The sequence below is a fragment of the Hippoglossus stenolepis genome, chromosome 11 (assembly GCF_022539355.2).
Source record: "Hippoglossus stenolepis isolate QCI-W04-F060 chromosome 11, HSTE1.2, whole genome shotgun sequence".
In the NCBI taxonomy this organism is placed as follows: domain Eukaryota; kingdom Metazoa; phylum Chordata; class Actinopteri; order Pleuronectiformes; family Pleuronectidae; genus Hippoglossus; species Hippoglossus stenolepis.
In genome coordinates, this window is record NC_061493.1 from 922596 (window position 1) to 939953 (window position 17358).

The following is a 17358-nucleotide window of genomic DNA, read 5'->3' on the forward strand; positions in this document are numbered from 1 at the left end:
AGGTCCCTTTCCCCACAATAATAGGAGAGGGGAAGTATGGATTTCTCGTACCTGTATAAATGGACCACTGCTCAAAAAATTTAAGGGAACACTTAAATCACATATCAGATCTTGAAGAACGAATTATTCAAGTTGAAAATGTTTACTGATGTACATTGTATAATTTGTTGAGAACAAATGACGTTAATGGTAATGGAAACCAGAATGAAACATGCATATGCTATAACGTTGTTTAATATCGCGATGACGATATGATTTGCGATAAATAAACATAAACAGTCCCGTACTACTGACGCATAGACCACGGACAGCTCCACAGCCAGGAGAAGGCTGTGGAGCTGTCCGTGGTCTATGCGTCCGGAGCGACACCAAGTCGGGTGCAGGCAGAGGGAGCCATGCACAGCTCCACTAAGTCTACTTACAGTCTTTTCATACATCTATGTTTTCAAATTCTCTGTTTTCTCTGTTTTCTCTTCTTATTCTCTTCTTACGACAATGATTCATGGGCGGAAAACAGTTCAGTAAAGTTGGAAAGATATTCACAGATTCGGACTTCCCGAATCAATAAGTCATACGCGAAACGTTGTTTTGTATAGTTAGGGTGATAATGAACACTGTAAGTAGACTTAGTGGAGCTGTGCGTGGAGGGCGTGTTAGGGAGAGGCCGCTCTCCCGTGTTGACATCCGGCGGTCGGGCCGCGTGGCTCATTTGCGTAGGAGCCCTCTGACCTGCGTGACGCGGTGACTCTGCGCCGCGTGACGCGGTGAGCCGGCGACGCCCCCCCCCTTTGGACGCTGCGTTCCATTCTCCAAACGTGATATTCGGGAAAAATAGACCGAGAGCGACAATGACCAAAAGGGCTCCACAGTGCGTCCCCGAAAAGTACTCTGCGGCCGCCTGGCCGCTCGGCCCGCCCCCCGGGCGCCGGGGCCTCCACCTCGCACATCCCGTGCCAGTCTACCAAACACATGACCGTACGTTTGTCACCTAAATCAGCCCAATAAAAAATGAACTATGAACGTGAACTAGTTCATCTTCATCTGCATGAACTGAACTTGGAACTCGTTCTTTTGAAGTGTGAACTGGCTCAACACTGCTTCTGCAGATGGGCTGAGATAAAGGTTATCTTTGAGTTTGATCAAAAAAAGATGTTCTAAATAACATCATCCTATGTTTGCTCAGAGGCAAAGTGGGAGGGTCTTCTGGTCTCTCGCCTGCAGCCAACCAAGCTGCCGTGACGATGAGCTCATTTGCATATTTCTCCCATCGGCCCCGTGAGCTTGAGAATAACGCGGAGGTTTAGATACAAACGGTTGATAGGGTTCGGGTTAGGGTTCGGGTTCGGGTTAGGGCAGCTCTGAGAGAGAGAGAGAGAGGCTCCAGAAGTGTGTCTGCTCTGTCTGAGCTCCACAAGGAAATCCCAGAATAAACAGCACCATGACTCAGTGATACTTTCGTTTACACCCTCTTTATAACACATTCGTGCCTATGGTGTGTTTGTGAAACTTCGGTTTCACATATACTAAAATTGGAACGATACAGAGAAGATTAGCATGGCCCCTGCGCAAGGATGACACGCAAATTCGTGAAGCGTTCCTCATTTTGTCTTAAATTTTGTCCCAAATTGTCCCAAATTGTCCTGAATTTATGAAAAAATACGCCAGCAGGTGGCGCCCTTGTCACACAGGAGAGACCGACAGCATCACAGCCACCGGAACTGGCCCGAAGCAGCCGCTGGGTGGCGCAGTGGCAGTGGCAGAAGAGACACAGCTGCTGCAAGCTCCGTTTCTAGGATAAATAAATACAAGAGGAACACGCTGCTCATCGAGATTACAAACAGTGAAGAATATAATTATGATTCAAACAATAGTAAGTTTATAATAAATCATGAAGCTGAGTAAAATGTTTCTATTTCATAAAACATTGGTCTCTTATTTTTTGCCATTTGTTAATATTTGCTCTTTTGCCAATTTTTCAGTTAAGACTTTGTCTACTTGTATATATTGTTGATTTATGTTCTATGCACCAACCACACCAAGTCAATTTCCTGTATGTGAAAATATACTTGACCAATAAAATAATTCTGATTCTGATTCTGAAGAGACTCAATCAAACACCAGTCGTAAAGTTATTATTATCACAATTACAAACATGATGTCATCATAATATTGATAACAGACATTTATAATTGTAACATTAATTACAAATACAAGGCAACACATTTGAAATTATATTATTCTATTATATATATACACACACACAGTCATGAGGTGCTTGTATAGGTGCAGGACTTTCTCTATCACACATCAGTCACACACTGGCAGCACGGCAGGCGGAGGCGAACCGCTCATGTCCAGTAAATCCTAACATCTGTCTTTTGTCACATCTGTCCGGTGAACAACAAGCTGAGTGAATGTTTACTTCTGAACGGGCCCGGATCTAGAAGTGGGTCAACTTCATTCTGAGCCATTTGAATCAAGTTGATTTCTTCTTAATTTTTATTTTATCTCTGTGATCTCACACATTAAGTTACTTTTTGGTGCTGCCTTCAGGTGCTGTCGAAAAAACCCCAAACACTACTCAAAGGACGACGAGTCTATTTGACCCTAATCTTTTAAAATTCTAATTCAACTATCAGACTTTATATTCTTAAGAATTAAAAGCTCATTGCTCTTTGTAAGCGTTATTATTATCATGCTGTGATATTATCATTATATCAGTGGTATGAATGGTTTCAGAATGACAATAAAATCATTTATCACAATCATTTCTGGGACAACACATTGTGACGAACTTAATATTATTAATAAAGCACCAAGTGCGAGGTTTCCTTGCACAGTTTACAGCTTCAGTTCTCTGAGCGTTTCTTTCATATCCAAGCTCAATTCGTAATGTAGACTGACATATCACCAACTGAATCCATATTGAATCAAATCAAATTCGATATCGAATCGAAACCTTGTTAATCGGAGTCCATTCAATTTGGGAAATCAGTGGACATTATAAGTAGAAAAGACACTGTTCCCCGTGTTCATTAAGCATTTGTACACTAATCATATGTGACAGTGGAAGCCTATTAGTATTTTTATTAGTATTATTCTTCTTATTAAAGCTAGCTACATTATTTAGCATTTGACAGTTTGCCAACGCTCACTCAGTACAAAGTTAACGTACCTGCTTAGATAGTGCTACACTTAAAGATGTCATACGCAGTTCATCGACGTTAAATGTAAATTCTTAAACATTAACACAACACATACAAGTGCCCACGATATTATTCACAATAATTTGCACGTGATAAATATGTTGAGATTTAACTAGAGAAGTAAGTCTATCAGAGGTGTGAGCAGCACTAGAACTACACTACTCACAATTCTTACAATGAACAATTTCACACATTTTCATATTTCATGTTTGAACTATTTGTAAACTCTGCATTAGGCTCTGTTCCTATAGTCATAGTCACCTCTCTAATTAAAATAATAATACTAATAGTAATAATAATAATACAAATAATGATTATTATAATAATGCATATACAAATAATAACAATAATAATAATATCAATAACAATAATAATATTATTATAATAATAATTAATATAATAATCATCATCATAATATGATGCTGGTGATGTTGATTATTATTATTATTATTATTATTATTATTATTATTATTATTATTATTATTATTATTATTATTATACCACAGCTTGGTTGAATGGAGACATTTGTTTTGTTGTCTGCATCGAGCTTCAGATAAATTAAAGCTGCTGCAAAAATGAAGCCTCATTGTGTCTAAGTGACTGTGGCAACTTTCATGCCGTTTGCAGAAAGAAGTTTGAGGGTCTCCCCCCCCTCCCCCTCTCCCTGATGTGCCGCAGTTCCACTTGAAGTCATCAAGTGTCTGCCGGTCAGCTCACAGTGGAAGTGACACGGTGGAGGCGCATGTACCTGAGAAGGCGTGTCCGTGTCCCTTGGGAACTCTGCCACAGCCAATGAAAGAGCAGCCTCAGGTCCCGTGGTTGACAAACGTTTAACGACTTCAACTCCCCCCCTCAGGGTGGGGGAGGGGCCCTAGTTTATAATTTAACCTAGGGCCCTATATCCTCGCGCGCCACAGTGCACCGTACAAAGCGCAGTTTAATGTCCAGTGCGCACGGAGGACAGGATGCACTTGGCGCACCTGGAAACATGGTACGATTTAGATGTACTAGTGGGTGTGTGCGGCGGGATAATCAAACATAGATTTATACTTTTGTTCTCCCCTGTAAGTGAGTTTATCCTCGGAAATTAAATATTTATTTGGAATGGGAGATAAATATTATACAGATTGAGTGTGTGTATGTTGTAATCTTTGCTGTGGGTTTATTGCACAAGATTCAAGAAGATTTATTGTCTGAGTTTTTACCTTTTTTTTAAGTCATTGGCACAACAGCTCGGAGAAAAAAGTTAAGAAGCTGAAAATGTAAACAATGTAACTTAAGTGATCTTTAAAAGATTAATTAACATAAAATAAAGCCCCATCCAAACACCCCAGGCAGCATGTGATGCCTATTTGTTGATGTAAAACATCCAGGGATCACAAGACTTCACCTGAGAAGGGTGAAACAGATGAGGAGCTCCTGCCTGGGAAGGACGCTTTTTGAGCAGCACACTGTACATTTTCCAACCGTACTGTACACACATTATTTCAGAGACGCAACTATCCGGAGTAAACCACATGCACATTACACCTGAGTTACTCATATCTCTCTTTCTCTTGTAGTTCACTACTTCTCCTGAAGGAGGGAGATAGTGGCACTTGCTTACTCCAGATATTTGTATATACAGTCTAAGCTCCAGACACACGAGCACAGCAGCCAATCAGAGAGCGATGACGACGCTTGGGCGTCGACCATTTCCCAAATGGGACCGGCCAATCAAACGTTGGGGGGAAAACCGGACACCTGCACACAAGTTTGTAATAAATCATGAAGCTGAGTAAAGAGACTCAATCAAACACCAGTCGCAAAGTTATTATTATCACAATTACAAACATGATGACATCATAATATTGATAACAGACATTTATAATTGTAATATTAATACAAGGCAACACATTTAAAGCGTATTGAATCATACATCATTCACACACACGGTCATGAGGTGCTTCAACGTGCAGGACCAGAAGTGGGTCAACTTTATTCGGAGCCATTTGAATCTGCCAATCAGGTTGATTTCATTTGCCCCGTCAGAATGTCCTGATGTCTGAATCAGTGCTCGGACACAGGTCTGAGTGTTTTAGCTCTGCAGCGAGGCGGAGGGATCTCACAGTTTGGGTTTTGGTGCTGCCTTCAGGTGCTGGTCGAAAAACCAAATCACTACTCAGAAGACGACTTATTTGACCCCCCATTGTGAACACTTTCAACTTGTTTACACCTTGTCCTTGTGCCTTTTCTAATGGTCCCTGGCAGAGTAAACTATTATCTAATTAAATTGTGTTGAACGTGTTGAAATTGGCACCCTCAGGGTGGGGGAGGGGACGGTGAGGGAGTGAGTGGTGAAGTGAGCGAGAGAGAGAGAGAGCGAGCAGCGGAGAGAAAGTGTAGAGAGCAGGAGCGGAGTCAGGAGAAAGTGGAAAGATGAGGGAGAGGCTGTGACCTACGGAAGCGTATTGCATTCACTTGAAGAAAAAAAAGCTCTGTTTTTCTGAGATAATTGTAATCTAGTATTTTGATGAAGTTACATTTTGCATGGACGTTTCGCACAGAGCCCTTGTTCAGCGGGCTACATGTAACTGTTGCACTCTTAGACAGTCTTTTGTTTGGCAACGTTTCTTGTATTAGCGCCATGACGTATAGCGTCACTTAAAACTGTCAGACTCTCCTTCTGTATAAATAACAGTGAACCACAAAAGACTAACAAACGAAATATTTGAATTATGGACAAAAATGAAAACTATCATTTATCTATCTGTAGCATATCCCCCGAAAGATGGTCGAGACTTTCAACTGATGTTTTCAGGTTTATTTGAAACTTCCCTAAACAACACCGTAAGAGCTTGTGCCTCTTCGGAGGGTCGCTAAAACATACAACTTGTCCTTTGTGAAGTTACAGATTCATAACAGCAAGTCCGCGTCTATACAGGAACTTCACTTTAAAAATAAAAGCATGTAAGAAAAACTGAGTTTGTGTTTGTGTTTAAATACAAAGTTTTGTCCAAATACAAAATCATCAGAGTTGTCATGAAGGAAGGACTTAGTGATTGAGACTAAAACCGTTTTTTGAACCAGGCTGTAAACAGGTTTAATTCTGCTCTAAAGTCGGGCTTTTTAACATGGGAGTCAATGGGAATTGACTGCCAGCCAGCTTCAAGTGGCCACCCAGTGAACTGCAGCTTTTTGCACTTCCGTATTGGCCTCATCGCTCAGCCCGGGACGTTGCCGCTTGGATCATTAAACACAGTCAAAGTGCAGTCAGCCAATCAGAGGACGGGCTCAAGAAGCAGGCGAAAGCATCCTGTTCTGTCTCCAGCTCCAGAGAGAGGCAGAAGAGAGCACATGGAAATACACATTGTAGCAGTTTCTTTGACTTTAAACCACTGATATATCATCTTGGAGGTACCAATACCAATTCCCCATGCTGAAGTGTCCTTGAGCAAGATACTGAACCCCGAATTTCCCCTGACGCAAGTGATGTGTTGGCCATAGATGCACTGTATGAATGTGTGTGTGAATATGTGTCCTTCAACATAGACACTACAATGTAATGGTTTTGGTTTTGTATTTATATAACGCCTTTCTAGTCTTGATGACCACTCAAAGCTCTTTACAGTACAGTTTTACATTCACCCATTCACACACACATTCACACACCGCATCTATTAGCAGCACTTTCTTGTTCTATGAGGGGCAATTCAGGGTTCAGCATCTTGCCCAAGGACACTTCGGCATGCAGATGGGGGAGACTGGGGATCGAACTGAAGAACTGCCGACCTTCAGGTTGGAGGACGACCTCTCTACCCCTCAGCCACAGCCGCCCACAATGTACTGTTGGTTGGCCCTTTATCTATAACCTGACCTAGGTATTGCTGGGAGAGAAGGGAGTATGTGTGGAATTAGACAGGCACTATTTTCCTATTGGTGTACAGATGTAATGTGTGAGGATGGTCAAAGATTCCTCCACAATGTGAATGGCAAAACTGTACTGTAAAGAGTGGTAATCAAGACTAGAAAAAAGCTCTATATGAATACAGACCATTTACCATTTTACCATTTAAAAGAGTGAAGACAAAAAGTGAATAAATGTCTTCAATTTCAACTTGGCATTTATTAGTCAATTGCGCTCCCATAAAAAATACAGGAATCATATTTCCTTAGTGCTGTTACCAAATTTGAGTTGATTATCATGAAGCTCACGTCGGTGAGTAAGTAGCTAGATCTTCCTCCACCTGAAAGTACACAGATCTTCATTTTATTTTGCATCATTTATCACTGTAGGGCAAAAAGCAGTGCTCTCCTCTGTCTGGGAATATTTACCATTGTATATGGATTTACAGTAGAGGAGGATTATAATATAGACCATATATTTTCCCATAATTCTTTGACATATTCAGTGAAATGCTGTATAAAGATCTTACAAAATGGTATTGTACATTTAACAGTAAAACAGGGATTCGATTTTGAAATTCAGTAATCACATTACTTACTAGTCCCAGCCACAGTTACTTTGCCACTTGGGGGTCAGCTTCTTTGAAGTCTTATCAGTAGTATGATGGAGGGTCTGTTTCAGTCTGATCTCTGTGTGTTCAATGGGCAGAAAGCTGTTCTCTCAGTCCCTGACTCACCGGGATTGGCTGAGTGCACATGAATGACCTCATGTATTCACAAACGACAAAACAAATGTGTTTGCAATGATGGCTATAAAAATGACACAATTACAAATTTCTGCCTGGTGTATTGTTCTGACTGCAGCGTGACAGAGACTGCAGCACAGGTCAAATTTGTGTCTTCCAACAATTTATATATGAGCAAGTTAATGTAGTCCACACAGTACGTAACAATTTAAATAAATCAACCATGTCCTACGGGAGGCAGACACCCTCTGTACGTTTAAGAGGAGGCTTAAAACCTTCCTTTATGATTAGGCTTATAGTTAGTTATGCTGCTATAGGCCTAGATTGTCGGACACATGACACATCCAGCTTCTCTTTCCTCTTCTCCCTCTTTATCACATTATTGTCTCATCAACACATATCAATGACTTGACTTCTTCCCTGGAGTCCTTGTGCTTAATCGTTTGCAGATCCAGGACTGCAGCTGCGGCCACATTGTGGATGGTGGATTTTGATCTCAGACCAAAAATCATGGACATCAACATCCCTTTTTAGAGATTGTGATGGACAATGATTACAACAAGACTGCTTGATATACAATATGCCTACTCACATATTCTACCATTACTAACAAGAACTCCTCCATTTGAATTGTCATTGCTACTCCCTTCATCAGATATTTTCTTACGTATAAATAATTTAAACGTTGACACACCTTTCCAATATGCTAAAAACTGTTTATTCGAACCAGTGTTGTGAATATTGTAATTTTGTTGATGTGTTCAGTTACACGTGGCATCTATTGCACTTCTGTCCGTCCTGGGAGAGGGATCCCTCACATGTGGCTCTCTCTGAGGTTTCTACCTTCTTTTTACCCTGTTCAAAGGGTTTGTTTCTGTAGTTTTTTCTTTATCTTGTTGAGGGTTAAGGGCAGAGGATTTCGGATTACACATAAAACTTGATTGATTGATTGATATTCATTTTTAATATCTTACATTAGGTCATGATTTTGAAGCAACAGGAGCAACTGTAAATAAAAAAAAAGGTGACATTAGAATCTGTGTCACTTTAAATCCTAACTCTTATTTGAAGTCCACAGCTGTTAAGTTAGAAAGTTTAGAAAGTTTCTCTGGTCACAGCTGCTCAGTGATCAGAGCAGAAGCTGTGCAGGTTTGTACTGAGCTGGAGTTTCTGTGTCCTCCTCCACTCTGACCTGCTCTCTCTTAACCTTCAGTAACTAATAGGACCTGATCAGCACATGAAGTAACTTAGTGTTTGTTTGATTCGCTCCAGAGTTTATGATGCTGCATTTAAACATCATGAAAAATGACTCGTCATCATTTTGTGCTCAGTACAACAGGAGACGTGACGCTCACAGTCAGGACTCAGTGTTAAAGTGAGCGGAGCGACACGCAGACATGATCCGACACCATCGATTCAGAACCAAACACATGACCGTACGTTTGTCATCATTCATTCATTTTTTAACCGTAAACTTAGTTCAAAATTCTAATAAATGAACTATAAACGTGAACTAGTTCATTTTAAGTGTGAACTGGCACAACACTGCATACCTGTGTGAGCAGCTTTTCTCTGTGATGAAGATAAACAAAAACCCACACAGGAGTTATCTCACTGATGCACACCTTCACTCCATCTGTAGGGTTTCCACAGCACAGAGCCTAACCCCAAACATTAATGAACTGGCAGCCAAGAGAAGATGCCAAACATCTGGCTCTGGCACATGTACTGTACATAAAAGAAGAATGTAGCCTACCTCATGTTTTCTTTTTTCACTTTATCCAATTTCCGGTCTATCCTGTTCAATAAATGTTGACATAGTCCAGTTTTTAATCTTGGCTCTCTCTGTGATTGAGTTTGACACCACTGCCATAGGGGAACCTCTTTAGGTTCTGCAAAGAACCTTTTACTTATTGGTTCTTCAAAGAACCATATTTCAACCTAATTAGGTTCTTTAAAGAACAATAATTTAAGGTTTCACAAAGAACTGTTTGTTTACATATTCACAAATCACAGTCAGAGTAAGGAAAAACTACAAAAAAAACAACAACCTTTTAACAGGGTAAAAAGAACTTAGAAACCTCAGAGAGAGCCACATGTGAGGGATCCCTCTCCCAGGACGGACAGAAGTGCAATAGATGTCACGTGTAAAGGAGAACATCAGAAAGATAAAGGTATTTGCAGCATTGATTACAATAAACAGGTTGTAGCATAATGGATTACTGTCAGTATGTGAGTAGACATATTGTATAACAAGCAGGATCTGCCATGATTATCACGATCAGCCAGAACGATACAGGATCCGCCATTACGATCACGATCTCTGATACGCGATCCACAGATCCTAATCCACGATGTGGCCACAGCTGCGGCCCTGGATCTGTGGACGATAAGGCAAAGGGACTCCGGGGAAGAAGTCAAGTCAGTAACATGTATTGATGGGATATTCATTTCTTTGATGTGATAAGGAGGGAGAAGAGGAAGGAGAATCTGGGAAGAGAAGCTCCGTGTGTCATGTGTCCCCCGACATTCTAGACCTATAGCAGCATAACTAAGAGCGGGTCCAAGACAAACCTGTACCAGCTCTAACTATAAGCTTTATCAAAAAGGAAGGTTTTAAGCCTACTCTTAAACGTACAGATGGTGTCTGCCTCCCGAACTGAAAGTGGGAGATGATTCCACAGGAGAGGAGCTTGATAGCTGAAAGCTCTGGCTCCTACTCTACTTTTAGAGACTTTAGGGACGACAAGTAAGCCTGAATTCTGGGAGCGCAGTGCTCTAGTGGGGTGATATGGTACTACCAGCTCTTTGAGGTATAATGGTGCCATATTATTAAGGGCCTTGAAGGTGAGGAGGAGAATTTTTAATTCTATTCTAGATTTAACCAGAAGCCAGTGTAGTGAAGCTAATACTGGAGAAATGTGGTCTCTTTTCCTGGTTCTTGTCAGGACACGTGCTGCAGCATTTTGGACAAGCTGCAGAGTCTTTAATGACTTACTGCTGGAGCCTGATAATAAGGAATTACAATAATCCAGTCTGGATGTAACAAAGGAGGGACTAGTTATTCTGCATCTTTTTGAGAAAGGACATGTCTGATTTTTTAGATGTTACGTAAGTGAAAGAAGGCAGTCCTAGAAATTTGTTTTAAGTGAAAAATATGATTTAAACCAGTTTAGGGTGGTTCCTTTAATGCTAATTAACTGTTCTAGTCTCTGTAATAAAATTTGATGATCAATAGTGTTGAATGCTGCACTGAGATCTAACAGAACGAGGACAGACACAAATCCCTGATCTGAAGCTATTAGAAGGTCATTAGTGACTTTTGCCAAGGCTGTCTCCGTGCTGTGATTGGCTCTAAACCCCGACTGAAAGTCTTCATATACATTACTTTCCTGGAGAAACTCACTGATTGGCTACAATTTTCTCGAGGATTTTAAACAGGAAGGGGAGATTAGATATCGGTCTGTAGTTGGTTAAAATCTTCGGGTCCAGGGTGGATTTTTTGAGAAGGGGTTTGATTACAGCTAGTTTAAAGGACTGTGGTACATATCCTGATGATAATGATATATTGATTGTATTCACTAAAGTACTATTAATTAGGGGTAGAATTTCTTCAACTACTTGTAGGAATGGGATCTAAGATACAAGTTGTGGGTTTAGAAGATGAGATTATTTTGGTCAGCTGATCAAGGGTGATCACAGAGAAGCTGTCTAAATAATTGGTAGGATTCTCAGCTGTTTCTGAGATTTCTGTTCTTGATAAGGTATTAGTGCCAACTGAGGGCAGGAGATGGTTGGTTTTATTTCTAATAGTTAGAATTTTATCATTAAAGAAGGTCATAAAGATATTGCTCTTCAGGGATTGAGGAATACTGAGTTCGGTGGAGGTGTGACTCTCTGTCAGCCTGGCTGCAGTGCTGAAGAGAAACCTGGGGTTGTTTTTATTTTCTTCTATTAGTGTGGAGTAGTAGGCAGCTCTTGCTTTGTGGAGGGCCTTCTTATATGCTTTAACACTATTTTTCCAGGATAGGTGATTTTCAACACGATTGTTGGAGCGCCACTTCCTTTCTAGTTTCTTGACGCTTGTTTTAATTCGTGTCTTGGAATTATACCAGGAAGCTAATTTACTATGTTTTACATGTTTCTTTTTTAGAGGCGCTATTAGTGAAGACATCAGGACATTCTGACGGGGCAAAGGAAATCAACCTGATTGGCAGATTCAAATGGCTCTGAATAAAGTTGACCCACTTCTGGTCCTGCACGTTGAAGCACCTCATGACCGTGTGTGTGAATGTTAATCGTAATGACTTTACAGAGCTATCGACAAGATGGTCAATCTCAGTGGAGCTCGGGTTTTTAAAGAATTCGTTGGTTATATCGATGGATAATCCGGGTTTAAATGTAATTGGAATTATTTCCTTAAATGAAGCTACAGCAGGTAGACATCTAGAAAATGAGTTTTTTTACAAGTGGCATGTATTCTGATAATGAGAAATCGAAGGTTATTAAATAATGGTCTGATAGAATCGGATAATGTGGAAGTACTAGTAGCTGTTAAATTTTGACACCGTATGATAGTACAAAGTCAAGTGTGTGGTTACAACAATGAGTAGGTTGGTGTACACACTGACTGAAACCAATTGAGTCTAATACTGAAATGAATGCAACACTAAGGCTATCATTATTATTGTCAACATGAATATGTTTTTAGGACTAGGTTTGATAAAAATTCAGAATAAGCGCAAATATGATTGGCTGTTTGTATTTCTTGGATTGGCGTGGAAGACTAAGAACAAGACTTTCCAATGAGTTGTAGCTTAGTTTAGGTTTAGGATTAATTGATAGACTGGAGTTAAAAATAGCAGCAACTCCACCTCCTCAGCCAAAGTCTCGGGGAACGTGTGTATTTATATGTCTGGGGGGAGTAGATTCATTTAGACTGACATATTCATCGGGATGCAGCCAGGTCTCAGTGAGGGACAATAAATCTATTTTTGTGATCTGAGACTAGTTCATTTACTAAAATAGCCTTTGATGATAGTGATCTTATGTTTAAAAGTCCACATTTAAAAGTCTTTGCTTGTTGTGTTGTTGCAGAGGTTGTGTTCATTTTTATTAGTTTTTTCTGTAGAATTCTCCCTCTGTTAATGTTTGATTTAATAATTTAATGGGACGGTGGACAGACACAGTCTCTATGGGGTTGTGGTTGTGTGACTGAACCAGAGGGAGTGCAGAGAAGTGTGTAGCACTGCAGCTCTGCTTCCTGGTCCCAACTCTGGGTTGTCATTTTATAGAGTAATATTCCTAGATAAGAGAGCTGCTCCATCCCAAGTGGGATGAGCGCCGTCTCTCCTAATAAGATCAGGTTTCCTCCAAAGAGTTTGCCAATTGTCTACAAAGCCCACACCGTTTACAGGACACCAGCTCGACAGCCAGCGGTTAAAAGACAACATGCACCTAAACATGTAATACATATGTAAAATCAACATATGGCCTGGCCTGTCAAGGTAAACATGTTGGGTTGAACATCTTAGTAACTATCCAGGACCTCAAGAAATACTAGCTCAAAAACCTTGAATACTGTTTTGAGATCTAATAAAGTACACAGACTCCTGACAAGACACAGAAGTGTTTTCAGAATAACTCAAATGCTTTAGAGTAATATGCAAAATTTTGTTAGACTTAGTTGAGGCTGGGGGGAAGACAGGTTGCTATAAAGAAAGTTTTAAACTGAGTGAAACCTAAAACTTCTCAAAGGGTGCAACATAAATTAAACAAAACTGAGTAACCTGAGCTTACATCACAGGTGGAGAGGCAGACTATACTGGGGAGTGGCCAGGGCTGCTAATGCTTACTCACTTCAGCACAGAAAGCCAGATCCAGGTAGCATTGCCACCTGGTCCAACATTTTTCTTCATGATGCAGTCTCGATTTGAACATCCTTTTTCGCCCCAAAGCAGACTCACCCCATGCAAATTAACAAGAATAGCTGCATTTTAACATGGAGAATATAGAGCTACTAGTTACAGTTACAAGGCACCACTGTTCAAAGCACAACACATTTAATAAAAACCTGCTCAACAGAGAATCTAACTCTAACTAGAAAAAAATGATTCATGAATATGGGCTATATAATATTTGACTGATTGATTGATAATGTGCATCCTCAATCCGCTAAAGTGAGAAATTCTGATTGCAAATGCAACTGTGTTTGTTACCAGTAAATTCCTTTAACACAGGAGATAATCTTTTAGACATCAAGCTGCAGCGAACAAACACATTGCAATGCAATACACTGAAACAGACAAGTCAAACACATGGCACTGAAAGAAGTAAACCATTGACATTTATTTTGACATAGTACAGAACACAGTTATAACAGCATATTCAAAGGAATACACATCAACAAGTTACAAACCTGTTAAACATGAGTTCACATTCATCAAGTGTCATACTGCTGCATATTATCACAAGCACAGGATCTAATGCTATGCAAGACAAAATCCTATCTATAAACGACTGTAAAACTTTAATACAGGGCCCGTACACACCTGGTATTAACATCTGTCCTGAGAGATTCGATAACAAATGGCTCACTTCCCCAAGTCATTTGTGTTAGTTAAGACCAAAATGTTGTTTTGAGCCAGTCTGAGACTACAGATGTGTGTGTGTGTGTGTGTGTGTGTGTGTGTGTGTGTGTGTGTGTGTGTGTGTGTCAGCAAGCGCAAGAAAGAAAGAGAGGTAGTCAGGAGAGTCTGAATGAATCTTGTGCAGCTGTGAAGAAAGATTTTACCAATTTAATGAAGATTAAAAGAAATCATTATGTGGGTGGCTGTGAATAAGGGGGTAGAGTGGTGGTCCTCTAAACAGAAGGTTGGTGGTTTGATCCCAGTCTTCCTCATCCTCATGCCGACGTGTCCTGGGCAAGATACTAAACCCCAAATCCATAGTTGCCCATAGATGCACTCTATGAATGTATGTGTGAATGGGTGAATGGCAATAACCTGTACTGTAAAGTGCTTTGAGTGGTCATCAAGACTAGGACAGCGTTATATACATACAGACCACTTACGATTATGTGGTGATTAGTGTTGATATTGTGGCAGTGGCACAAACAAATCAACGAGAAGAGAAAAAATATGATCTATTCAAGGTGCAGCGGCTCAGAGGACAGCAGCCGTGTAGAAGGTCCTTCTTATGTGGCCAAGGATGGATTTGCTTTCACACTGATAAAAGAATGCGGACACGTGGCCCAGACCACCCCCGGGCGTGATCGGGTCGCTATCTTATCTGAATGCGTTAACACCTGTACTTAGAGATGTCCACTTGAGATCGGATCATAAAAAACACATGTTAATACCAGGTGTGTACCAACTGATACAATACTCACATATCAAGTATAAATATGCACTATTATTTTATTTTATTTTACACACAATAATTAAAACATAAAATGTACAGCAAAAACACAGATTTAATGCGTGAGATCAAGCTATCTTTGGTTTTATCTCAGGTTTTCTGTATCAAGAAGCTGGCTCACTTTTAACTGGGGATAGATCACCATGGTAACCTGTGCTGCACTGCTAACATCATGTTCAGTTCCGAGGATCAGATCAACACCTGCTGACTATTGAGCCAATCACATCAGCATCCTACAAGCTCCTGACAGAAACAACAGCAGAGTTAACAATAAAGTGGCATGTAACAAAAGCATGAGACATTTGCTTTCCATAACAATGACATAACAGATCAAGGGGATGCTTTTAATGGAGCCAGCTGTGAACTCAAATAAATAAAAACAACAATAGAATGATTTTGGTCGAAAATTTAACAATTATTAAAACATACCACTGTTTTAAATGTTGGAATCTTAGTTTTAATTTCATTAAATAAATAAAAAAACTAAAACACAAATTGTGGCATGTATAAAGGTTTGGGGAACCTTTCTACTTTCATTACACTCAGACGTCCTGGACTTGTTTTCCATTAAGGTATTTATGAGGAGCTGTGAGGTAAAATAATGGTCCATGAACTTTGAGTAGTACCATATAATGAGATCACAGGGTGAAGAGAGTAAAGTATTTAAGGTGGCTGGGGCATCTTAACAGGACATTAAAATATATCAAAGTGCTACACTGTGTAAGACAAGTTCTGGAAGACCAAAAATACTAGTTGCAGGTATGCTGGACAGAAAGACTAACCCAACATGCCTGCAGAGGAGCTGCAGGGGGATCAGCTAACAGGAGTGGCACCATTCATGGTTGACACAAGAGTCGTCAGAGGGAAGTCTCACCTGTGACATCATCACTAATGTAAACCTCTGAAGTCTGCAAAGTAACAGTTATAAATAAACTTCGTGGAATAACAATATGAGTGCTATGCATTGCGCCTAGTAGTGCTCGCACCGCTAGGCACCCATAATAAATCCTATCTCAGGAAACACTGAGATGATGACTGTAGATAAAAAAAAAGGTATATCCACCTCATTAAGGATTACTTTCTTTACTTTCTTCACTTGAAGTGTACTGCACTTGGTTTCAATAGCAGTTTCATAATATGCTGCAAACAAGCAAAGAAGGTTTCCAGGGGTAACATTTGATCTCATATTAAATAATCTGTACTTATGTGTTGATGTTGATGTGACTGGCTTGTGCGTCTTTAATGTGAATGCGCTCTCGGCTGGTTCAGTAAAGTGGAGCTGTCTGAGCCAGTTGCTAACCAACTTTATGAAACAATTAACATCAGTGTTGTTAAGACTCAGCGGAGGCAGGTGACTCACATAGATCAAGACTAAATTCATAGAGACCCCTGATTGTGGGAAGTTGTTGTTTCGATGAATTTATCTCCTGGGCTTTCACTTGAGAGGATTAAGCCTCTAAGGTACCTTAACAGTATTTAAACCATATTGTTATGTTTTCTTTCACAAACGCTAATTAAAATGGCACAGAAAACAACACTGTCCAGAGGAAAGGACATTTGTGTGTCTAGAGATGCCCCTATCCTGTATTTACACCATTACAGGAAAAAGAAAACAGTTGTCATTATGTATCTTGTAGCTGAATTTTAAGTGAAAAAGTCGACATAACCCCAGGAAATGAGAAACCATGTTGTTGCATTCATTTTTTGCGTGGCACCTTGTCGCCAAGCGGTACTTCATCCATCAATTTCTGCAAAGAGCACAAAGGAAGGTTAGTGGCACATATCAAAATTAAACATTATAAATCAGATAAAATGGAGCATATTTATTTCATACAGTGTGATACATTGAATATAAAAAGAAATCAACATCTGGTTTGACCAATTTATGTAGTAATAATAACAAACAAGCTATTTACATCAGTTCCTCATTCACTTTCAAGGCTCTCTTTGTACTCTGTAATTAATCAATTAATTTATCAAAATAGAATAGTTATATGTTGGTGTTGGAAAAACCCCTGGAAGTTACTTATTATGGTTTGACCATTGATTAGACCGCTTACCAAAAAGAAGCTTGCTCAACACACACACACACTGACACAGAC

General features: G+C 40.0%; 1 protein-coding gene and 1 non-coding gene across 3 annotated transcripts in view; one reads left to right on the forward strand and one right to left on the reverse strand.

Annotated features, from left to right (window-relative positions):
* The first annotated feature begins 1500 nt into the window (after positions 1-1500).
* LOC118118498 lies at positions 1501-1606 on the forward strand. The gene has a single exon (XR_004697967.1). It is a non-coding gene; the product is annotated as a U6 spliceosomal RNA (small nuclear RNA).
* Positions 1607-14161: 12555 nt separating this feature from the next.
* LOC118117722 (E3 ubiquitin-protein ligase RNF31) overlaps positions 14162-17358 on the reverse strand; it is a 51768-nt gene continuing 48571 nt past the window's right edge. For both annotated transcript variants that reach the window (XM_035170223.2, XM_035170222.2), the window contains one exon: positions 14162-17004. In XM_035170223.2, coding sequence (XP_035026114.1) covers positions 16954-17004 — 51 coding nt within the window. In that variant the 3' untranslated portion in view covers positions 14162-16953. The remainder of the gene's footprint in view (positions 17005-17358) is intronic.